Below are 11,102 nucleotides of genomic sequence, written 5' to 3'. Positions count from 1 at the left end.
ATTAAATATTGAATCATCAGAGAAATATTGTTAAACAGAGTTCAAACATTGTGAGTCTAAAACCTACCCTGGGCTGGATTTTCCATAAGGCACTGTAGACTCCTGCCACCAGGTGCCTTATGTGGGAGAGACGGCCCCCTCCCCAAATGTTCCCACAGCGTCACATGAGGCATCACTGCTGCACTCACCTCCTTCTGATATAGATGGCCCCAAGCTCTGCTCCTCCCTCCCTCCTTCCAATGAATGGTGCAGTAAGTGGACCACTCACTATCAGTCCTGCTATAGCGGCACTCTGATCTGCATTAACACATGCACGTTAGCCCACTAGACTGCCAGACTACCTTCCTGTGCCACTAACTACCCTCAGGGGCTTACAATCTAATCCCTACCTAATATCAGTCTCCTCAGGAGCTTACAATCTAATTCCTGCCTCATATCACTAGGGCTACTTATCTCACTAATATTATAAATGAGAAAGTTTGGATGTTTGTTACTAAATCATGCAACAATGGCTGAATGGATTTGAATGAAATTTGGCACACACATAGTACATTACCTGGAATAACATACAGGGTACTTTTTATCCCCATACCCAAAAAGTGGGCGGAAACAAATACACATTTCACTGGAAAAATGTAAACTGCAGCCATTCTTACACTGTTAATGGCAGGGTTCTCAAACTTTGCATAGTTGGTCACTGGATGACTGTGATTAATATTCAGAAACGTGGGTGGAGCCTACAAAAGCCAATCAAAATTCACCTATTGCTTTTCAAGGGGAATATTTAATTGCTGCCATTCTTGCACTGTTAATGGCACAAGCCTCAAACTTGGAACAGTTGGTCATTGGGTGACTGGGGTTTAAATTCAGAAAAGAGGGTGCAGCCACAAACATCCAATCAGATTTGTTTCATTTCAATGCATATTATTGATGCCAAAGACCGCAAAGCTCACAAACTTAGTCATTGAATAATTGTGTGTTAGGGTTAGAAAAAGTGAGCGAAGCCAACACCAACCAAATATATACCCGGGCAATGCCTGGTCATCAGTGGGTGGAGACAAATACAAATTTCACTGGGAAAATGTTAAAGAGACACTGAAGCGAAAAAAAAAAATATGATATAGTGAATTGGTTGTGTACTATGAATAATTACTAGAAGATTAGCAGCAAAGAAAATATTCTCATACTTTTATTTTCAGGTATATAGTGTTTTTTCTAACATTGCATCATTCTATAATATGTGCAGATTACACAACACTCAGCATTCAAAATGAGTCTTTCAGAGCAGTCTGTGAAGTAATGACCTCTCCTCTAGCAGAGGAAAAGTTAATAGTCCAGGAACAGTTGAGATAATAAAAGTCAGATAACAGCCCTCTCCACGACTAACTTAGTCGGAGAGCTTAATGGCTTGTTTGCATAGAGATAACAACTGGAGTTTCTCAACTCTTCCTGTACTGGAAACAATTAGACTGATGTATCTGATCTTAATGTTTTATTTCTTAGCTGTACTACACATACAAATCATAATATCATAATTTTTTTTCCGCTTCAGTGTCTCTTTAACTGCAGCCATTCTTACACTGTTTATGATAGGGTTCTCAAACTTTGCACAGTTGGTCACTGGGTGACTGGCATTCATATTCATAAAAGTGGATGGAGCCTACAAAAGCCAATAAAAATTCACCTATTGATTTCTAAGGGGACTAATTAATTGCTGCCATTCTTGCACTGTTAATGGCACAAGCCTCAAACCTGGTACAGTTGGTCATTGGGTGACTGAGGTTCAAATTCAGAAAAGGGGGTGGAGCCACAAACAGCCAACCAGATTTGTTTCATTTCAATGCAATTTATTCATGCCAAAGACCGCAAAGCTCACAAACTTGGTCATTGAGTAATTGTGTGCAAGGGTTAGAAAAAGTGGGCGGAGCCAACACCAGCCAAATAAACACCCGGGCAATGCCGGGCCATCAGATAGTATATATACAGTATATATACAGTGTGTGTGTGTGTGTGTATATATATATATATATATATATATATATATATATATATATATATACAGCAAAGACTGAACTGTAAGCTCCTGAGGACAGTGGTATCAGTCAGGGAATAGACTGTAAGCTCTCAGGCAGGGAATAGATTGTAAGCTCAGGAGCTTAAAGTCTATTCTGTGCCTGATATCACTGAACTCTGAAGCTTACACTCATCACTAGGGATGACACGAGACAGTGATTAGATTGTAAGATTCTGTGGACAGTTAGTAACATAAGGCAGGGATTAGAGTTCAGAATATTTTTGCTTGGGGGTGTGGCCTGTGTTGAGGGCGAGTTTAGGGCACCAAAATGCCTTCCCGGTCTTCCTAACCCCCTCCTGTTTGCTGCTGAGACCCTTTTTACAATATTCAACATTAATGTTAAGCTCTGAGTTGCTTATCATTTGTGATTGTATTTGCATTAAAAATGTAAGACTCGCACTTTCCATACTTTTGCTTTTGGCTAATGCCTAGGCAACTGGAGGAGGTTAGTTGGATGAGTGGTAACCACAGTGCTTTATAACTTTAAAACTGTTCATGTGATCAATCCTTTAAGAGTCTGTATCTGAGAAAAGTGTGTATGTTTGCTTCAAGAATGCAGATCAAACTCCCAGACATACGGATAAATGCACTTAACCCTCCTGGCGGTTAATTTTTTTTGCCAAAATGGCAAAAATCCTTTTTTTTTTAATTTTTTTTTTTGTGTTTCATGTAAAGCTACCAGAGTGGTAGCTACATGAAACACCACTAGAGGGCGCATGTGTCCCTCTAGTGCGATCGTCGCCGGCATCAATAGCAAACAGGGGAACGCGTATATAACGCGCTCCCCTGTTTGGCTTCTCCTGTCGCCATGGCGACGATCGGAATGACGTCATGGACGTCAGCCGACGTCCTGACGTCAGACACCTCCGATCCAGCCCATAGCGCTGCCCGGAACTCATTGGTCCGGGCAGCGCAGGGCTCTGGCGGGGGGGGGGGCCCTCTTGCGCCGCTGCGTACGGGCGATCGCCGCAGAGCGGCGGCGATCAAGCTGTACGCGCGGCTAGCAAAGTGCTAGCTGCGCGTACAGCATTTTAAATGGAGCAAATCGCTCCATCAGGGGCTGAGATATCTTCCTGCGCGGCATAGCCCGAGCTCAGCTCGGGCTTACCGCCAGGCAGCCCTAGTTCAGAACATTTTGTAATACATTAACAATGTATCAGTGAAAATAGGCATTTGAAACAGTTTAGTTTTCTTAAATGCTCCATTTTACGTAGTAACTGCTGGGGTGGGATTTGGAGGGGGCAGGGCAGGATCCAGGTGTGAATGATGCAGCCGTCACACCTCCCTATTGATATATGATCTATATCAGGGGCCCATTCACACTAGGGTGATTAGCAGGTGATTCCCGCTAATCGCTGATGCGCTAGCGCTTCTTAAAGCGCTAGTTTAACTGTAACCATACGGCAGTGATCTCACTGCCGTGATTGCCGCCGATCACAGGCATTTCGCGATTAACAGCAATCGCAAAATGTGTTGCCTGCAGCATTTTCTCGCAATTCTGAAGCAATCGCAATACAGTGCTTAAAAAAGTGATGATCGTCGGGAATCTCGAGAGTGTACAGTGATTTTACTGCGCTAATCGCGGTAAAATCACCCGCACAAAATGTTTTTTCCCACTTTCAAGTGTGAATGGGCCCTTAACCGCTTATCAACAGACTGCCAGGAAAGATGTGAAGAAAACCAAGTATGCCAGTGGTAAGGGCTGGAGATGGTCAATGAGATGCTCATAATTTCTGCATGCATGCAAATTTAACACAATCTGTATGCACTTCCTGTCCATTCTGATTGGCCCATTTCCAAGCTGCTTGTTATATGCATGAAAACTGGAATTCTTTACATCTCATTGACCATCTCGGGTGAGGACATGGCCATCTGTGATCTGCTGCCACAAGTACATTCATTTTAAGGTTTTGCAAATTACCGTAGTTTTAACGCCCTTAAGAGTAAATCCATTAAAAATGAACATGATCTAGAGGTTGATCCTGCTGGATAAAGCATGCAAATAAAAAAAGTATCAGTTCAGTGAATAATATAAAATATTTATTGAAACAATAAAATAAACATAAGAAATTAAAAGTGCAAATAAAAATCCAACATTTTTCTTTTTTCTGATCACAGTATGCCTCCCAGTAATAGTACAGCTTTGGTGGGTAGGCCAGAGTTTGTGCTTTCCCACTGAATATTCAGATACACAGGGTTCATGTACAGTAGTATGCAGTGATCATTAATCTCAACAACAACGTCTGTAAAGTGCCTTTCACCCATAGCACTCAAAGCACATAGCATGTCTCAGACTAGTAATGGTGAGGTGGATTATGTTACAAAGGAAAAGGCTACAAGGCTGTACATGCCAGACTAAACAAGTGGCATTTTAGCCTGGGTTTAAATACCTCTAGGGGTGGAGTAGCTGACTTGATGGAGTGTAGTAAGGAGTTCCAAAAAGAAGGAGCAGCATGACAGAAGGCTCTGTCCTGTAAGGTTTAAAAGGTGATGATCACGTTATCATATCCTGCAGATCTGAGGTTGTGGGATTTGTGGTGCAGCTGCAGCAAATCCTTCAGATAGCCAGGGACTTAATTGCGTAAGGATTTAAATGTTAGAAGGAAAATCTAGAAGATGATTCTTTATTTTATAGGTATCCAGTGGAGTGAGGAAAGAACCTTTCTTACCTATTTATAAAAAAACACTTTTGACTGTATATGATATACAGTATGTCTATGCATAAATCAACAATTATTTATTTCTGAAGTCAACAGGATAATTGGCCATGCAATGGTATACGGTTAGTCGCAACATGGAGATTATTTGGATGGACTGAAAAATATTTGGTATGAATTCTGTTAGTTACCATGTGTTACAGGGACCGACATGGGTTATTATTGTTACTTTCATTTGTTAACAATATAGTTAATTTAAATTTTTAAAAATACTTAGTAACTCTGTAAGGTTCACAGTTAAACATGAATATACTACATATTCTGCCATACCTTGTATGCCCAAATGGATCTGTACAGTTTATTTACAGACAGTAATTTTAACTTCTGGTTACACAACTTATGGTGCTATTTTCAATAATCAACTTCATTCAGCAAGAACATTTCTCGATGATAAGTATCTCTCTCTGCAAGATGCACTTGCTGCAGGTCAACTGATAAACTATGTCAGCAGTGGATGTCTTTCCAGACTGTGATAATGCTGTGCAGTGCAGAGGCTGTTAGTGTGGCCTCAAGGCAAAATGCACAGCCGTTAGCGTACACAGTGTCCCAAGTGCAGCTTTCTGAGAACATCAGACTTGCTTCGTATGACATCTTCTAGGATGGGACATATATCTTTTTGCTTTACTCCCGTCAATTATTAGATGTCAAATTTGTAAGGTCACATTGAATGCTGGAATGCCTTTGGATACGTTTTTGTTTTCAATAAAGGGGGTCATTCAGCATTTTTTGTTCAGTCTGTGGTTGTCCTCCCATGTCATCCAATAATACTGAATGCATAATGCAGGCTTGCACTGGAGGTAGAAAATTACTGTTCTCGCACCATGACTTCAGTAACTCCGTGCACTTGACTAATCTCATTGCTCTCTAAACTGGCCACAAGCTGACGTAATCCGGGACGCCGAGGTGTGAACTGTTCGGTAATGGAGACTGTCTTCAAAGGCCCAATATCTCTGCAGAAAAGAAAATTTGTGTGATGAGTTACAGACTGAGAGAGGTTAATACTATGCAGCCACTCTCGCATGCATACACTGGTGGCGGTGTCTTGACACCCTGGAGAAAAATGACACAGGAGACAAAAGAACAAGAGCCAAATAGTGCAGTATGTCTGTCTCAGTCGAGTTAATGAATGAAATATACAGAAGTAGGTTGCAGAGGGGCAACCAACCACAGGAAGCAGGTGGAGACAATAAACCCAACTCCACTCAGGGTGGCCCAACCGGACGTGGGTGTGGTCGCTCTCCTTGGTAAAACTGACAGGTCATCACAATGGTAGAGACCATATGTGGTCTGTCTAGACCTCTCCAACGGGATACGTTGGGGGGGGGGGGTAATTGAGCACAAATTTGGGAAAGAAAGGCACCCCGGTATGAATAAAATTGGATTAAAAACCAATTAAATGAAAAAAGTGAGGTGGCTTACCTCAATAATGAGATCTTTGCGTGAACAAAGAAATGTATATTAAGCACAGGCAACACGTTTCACGGGTCTAAGCCAGCTTCCTCAGGCCAATGACAGTGCCAGTTTGCATTTCTTTGTTCACGCACAGATCTCTTCATACACTTTTTCATTTTATTAAATTGTGAGCTCTTTCACTGTAAGCAAGTTACAGAAAGAGATGGTTATTTCAATTAAAAATATCAATGTGACACGCAACAAAATAAGATGTAATTAGGCTAATGTATGTAATGTAATTAGGGCTCACTTACCCAACTCGCACAATCTTTGGCCTCTGCAGACCAGGTCCTTCCACATGGAAACATGCATTGTGCAGTACTTGCTGAAGAGGGTTTTGGAAGATGATTTCTGCCACAATTTGTTGACCAACTACAGCTTCACCATGTACCTGCAATGGAGATATCTCATTAAACACTTTGGACAGAGTGTAATTGAAAGGTACATTAGTATCAGTTTCTTAGTATTGTCCTTCAAACATAACTGTGTGGGGTCATCCAAGGGGAACCTTTGATACACCTGGCTCAGAGGAACGTATCATAAATGCTCCTCTGTGACTCCTGGCAGCTGTAATGTTGCTACTGCCTTACCACCTACCAGAAACATTTCATGAGCATGTCAGACTCTGAGAAAAGATTCCTGCCACAATATCCATAGGGCAGTGTTCTTACCAATAGGTGATAGGAATGTGTGTTTATGGTTAGCTTGTCTTATATACTGTATGTTGAATTCATTCACTCAGCATTCGGCTGTGAGTGGTTTACTAAAGCCAGCCCTCCACTATGTGGCACTGGCTGATCCAGCAGATGATCAAGAAGTAGTGCTTTTTTCACCAGCTTGCTCCACTTGATTTTTAGTCTGTTCAATCCAGATCCATGAAGTTTTTTAGCTGCCACTGAAGCCATGGCAAATCATATCACTAAGGCCTCTTGCACACTACATACAATTCCGATTTTTATATGATCCGATTTTTTTAACGCGATTAAAAAAGTACTGTATGCTGCTATGTTTTTTAATTGGAATAAAAAATCGGATCGTATAAAAAAAAATCAGAATCGCATGCCTTAGGCAACACTAGTGAAGTTATACTAAAGAATTCACACCTCCACACCCTTGTGTCAGTCCAGGTCTCCTGGAGCTGAGTGCCGGTGCTGGTCTCTCACAGGTACACCGCTCCTGTGCTGAGCCAATGCCAAGAAACAAACACAGAGACCGCACTCAGAGTAGTGAAGTTATGGTGTGCAGATGTGTGGCGTCAAGTCTTACTGACCTCAGCTATCCCACTTCATACAAAGCAAATAGTGACCACAAAATCGGCACAATTATTAATTAATCTGCTCTTTGTTTTGTCTTTCAGGGGGCTAAGTGCTGCCTAAAATAAGGAGGTTACTGAAATCCTCATGGTTTGTTAGGTCCACAAACATCTGAAACTACTGTATATTCCAGCAATGTAGTGCATAGGAATCAAATGAAAATATATGTTTTATTATTCCAGATTGCTGTGCAAAAATTGTACAGCTGCCTTTAGGAAGTCTAGCTTTTCAATGATTTGAACCCTTTAAAGGTAAACAGTAACCATTTGGTCTCTTTCTAACTATATTTGCATAGTCTTTCTAGACAGGCTGTCATTTATAGTCATGAATGGTAGAAGCACAGAAAATTGTATGCAGCAGCTTGTTGTGTGCTGCACTGGAGCAAGTGTGAAATGACCCATTTATAACAATGAGTTCATTCTACAATGTCCACCGTGCGCTGTGCTGTTGTACACTCATGTGTGTAGTGTGAAAGGAGCCTCAGGCAAGCCAGGCCTCAGTTTGATGGTCAACTCATTATATATAATCCCATGGTAGCTATAATAAGGACTCACATTTCAGGTATGCTGTATAGTGTATAGGGTCTGCAATGTATTTTAGCAAAAAATTGCAGTGCCCGTTGCGCAATTAGTGTAACATGCATTGCCTACTTAACACTCGCTAGGCAAGTAGCGTAATGTGTGTTACCCTAACAATGCGAACATTACCTAGGTAACACAGGTTGCACTAATTGTTCAATGCACCGTTTCTCCTCTCCCTGCACACCACCACTTTACTGAAGTTTAGTAAATATGGCCCATAGTAAAAGCAATATCAATTTGACAGTCTAAATGAATGAAAACTGTTATTATTGTAGACCTGTCAAGCTCAGAACATGAGTGTTGCCTGTGCTAACTTCTTGTTAGAATAATTTGTGGCTGTTATGTGGATGGCTATACTACTTGCGGAGTCATCACAGGCTCACTTTAAGCAGACCTCCACCCAGTACCAATAAGGAATCTGTTAATACCTTGATGACAAGATCCGGGCTTCTTAATCTAAATGTATGCTGCTTGGCTAATTTCTGTCCAGATTCTTGCACTATTCCAGATGCTGTTAACATCATGGCTGATTGATCCACCAGCTCAGAACTATACTCGCTGTAACGTAACACCATACCGGTTGACTTAGCTGTTAATGAAAAGAAAGGCGATTATAAACAACAGTTAATTGAATGAGAAGCTCATCAGTTTTCATAGAACAAATTATTTTCAAAGAAAAGTGGTGAACTTTTAGACCAAAAACCTTCATCACATGTTAAGCTACACCTTACTGCAGACAAAACATTTTTTTTTTATGACATCGCCAGCAAGATGGCAGCTTCCGTGCTTATTAAAAATAAAAAAAACAGGCAGCAGAAAACCACTATTAGAAAGATAAAAGTATTGGGTGTCTTGGCACCTTAAAAAAGAACAGAGACAACGGGAGCCCAAATAGCGCAATATGTAAAGATCAGATGATGTGAAATAAATGTAATATAAAACTATTAACAAAGGTGGGTTGCATAAGGGGCAACCGACCACTTATAGCAAGTGGAGATTTTAGGCCCGACTCCACTCAGTGTGTCCGACAGGACTGGTTGTAGTCGCTCTCTTGAAGAAAAGACAATTGCTCGCCTCCACACTGGTCAACACTATGTGGGGTTTGGAAGTACCCCTCCAAACTGGAAGGTTGGGGGTGTAAACAGAAGAATAGGGGGAAGAGGCACCCAGGGATGTATAAAACTGGTTTAAAAACACTTAAAATCGAAAAGGGGGAGGTGGCTTACCTCAGTAACGACAGTCACATATGTCAGTAAAATGTATTGGCACAGGCAACGTGTTTTATGGGTCTAAGCCCACTTCCTCAGGCCAATACAGTGCCGTGCCAAAGGATTCACAGCCAGATTACTGAGGCACTCACTGCTCTGGCTGTGAATCCATTAGCACTGTATTGGCTTGAAGAAGTGGGCTTATACACATGAAACGCGTTGCCGTGCTAATACATTTTACTGACTATATGTGGCTGTCGTAATTGAGGTAAGCCATCTCCCACTTTTCGATTTTAAGTGTTTTTAACCTAGTTTTATACATACCTGGGTGCCTCTTTTCCCTAATGTACTACTGGAAAGAGGTAATAAAGGTATTATATTATAAAGGTATTATAATGTGGCAAACATGTCTGTGACTTCAAGGTGCAGATAATGTCATCTTTAACCACTTTATCCACCACTACAGTATATCTACGTCCTCTGTGACTTCATCTAAGCCACGAGTCAGTAGATATATGTCTTGTAGCAGAAGCAGTGCTGTGCAGGATTGGGCTTGCTCCTGTGCACATTTCTGGCACTATCTGATGCAGTAGTAATTGGTGAACGGGAATATGTTTCCTGAGCTATTGAGATTGATTTTTACCATTAAAAATACTTTTATTTTCTCAGTTCATAGTGAAAAATACACTCTGTAGCATTATTTTAGAATCAAATATCTTCACCATAAATGGTGACAGAAACACAATCTAAGTTTTGTGATAAGCGGTAAGAATAGCCAAACAAAATTTGTGTTTTTTTATGTACAGTAGCACTTTTTATTTTTAAACTGGAATTGGTAAAACTGAGAAATAATGTGTTTTTTTCTATTTCTTTCCTTGTTTTCCCATTAAAGGGAAAATAGCGAAAATAGCGAAAACTAAAAGGCATAGGGCAGTGGTTTATATATCATTGTAAAGAGGAGAAAGAGAGCTTTAAAATGATATGCATCTTTCCATAGTTTCTGCACTGCTCGGAGTCCCTTTAAGATTCATAGACAACACAATTGTTCGAAGGGAAAAATGGCATACAATGAAAGCCTAGTTTGTCTTAAAAAAAAATACATATTTCATTTCTGTGTCATAAGTAGGGATAAAGTTATTTCTGATTAACCTTTTCAGGACCACGTGCATGAGATCCTACGCCACACTTGTGGCTGTTCTAGCCTGATGCGGCGTAGGTTCTACGCCGGCCCGCCGTTTCTGCTCCCGACGCGATCATGTGCACCGGGAGGGGGAGATTAAGCTGTCATATGACAGCTGACATCTCCCCCGAGTGATCAGCAGCCATCGCGTATGGCTGCTGATCACGTGATCACTATGGTCGCCGTCGGATCGTAGTGATCACTTTGACACCGGCGGCGGCAGGGGGGAAAAGAAGAGGATCCACTCACCTCCCTGCCGTTCCAGCGACGATCGGCGCCCCCCTCTGTTCTGGCCGGCATTTCCGCTTCTAATGCCGCTCAGTTCCGGGTCCCGGCTTGATGACGTCAAGCCGCGACCCGGAACTGAGCGGCATTAGGATCTGAGATCCGGAGAAGAGGGGGCTACTGCGGCTCATCGCTGGAGCCTGGAAGATGAGTAATGGCTGCTGGCAAAAGGGGGTACACCTGCCACCATGGGGGGGGGGGGACAATGCACAGCCAGCCACAGAGGGGATCCGGCCTCCTGACCCCCCGAAATGCGCCCCCCCCCCGTCCCCGCAAAATGCCTGGTCCTTAA

General features: G+C 41.9%; 1 protein-coding gene across 1 annotated transcript in view; it reads right to left on the bottom strand.

Moving 5' to 3' along the window:
- Nucleotides 1-4,092: 4,092 nt before the first annotated feature.
- TGM1 (transglutaminase 1) overlaps nt 4,093-11,102 on the bottom strand; it is a 30,141-nt gene continuing 23,131 nt past the window's right edge. The window contains exons 13-15 of the mRNA XM_068238041.1: nt 8,566-8,726; nt 6,498-6,634; nt 4,093-5,741 (exon numbers count right to left, since the gene is read on the bottom strand). Of these exons, the coding sequence (XP_068094142.1) occupies nt 5,597-5,741; nt 6,498-6,634; nt 8,566-8,726 (443 nt within the window). The 3' untranslated portion in view covers nt 4,093-5,596. The remainder of the gene's footprint in view (nt 5,742-6,497; nt 6,635-8,565; nt 8,727-11,102) is intronic.

Source organism: Hyperolius riggenbachi, chromosome 1 (genome assembly GCF_040937935.1).
Source record: "Hyperolius riggenbachi isolate aHypRig1 chromosome 1, aHypRig1.pri, whole genome shotgun sequence".
Classification (NCBI taxonomy): Eukaryota; Metazoa; Chordata; class Amphibia; order Anura; family Hyperoliidae; genus Hyperolius; species Hyperolius riggenbachi.
The sequence above is the reverse complement of the archived record's forward strand: the minus strand, read 5'-3'. Positions and strand labels throughout refer to the sequence as shown.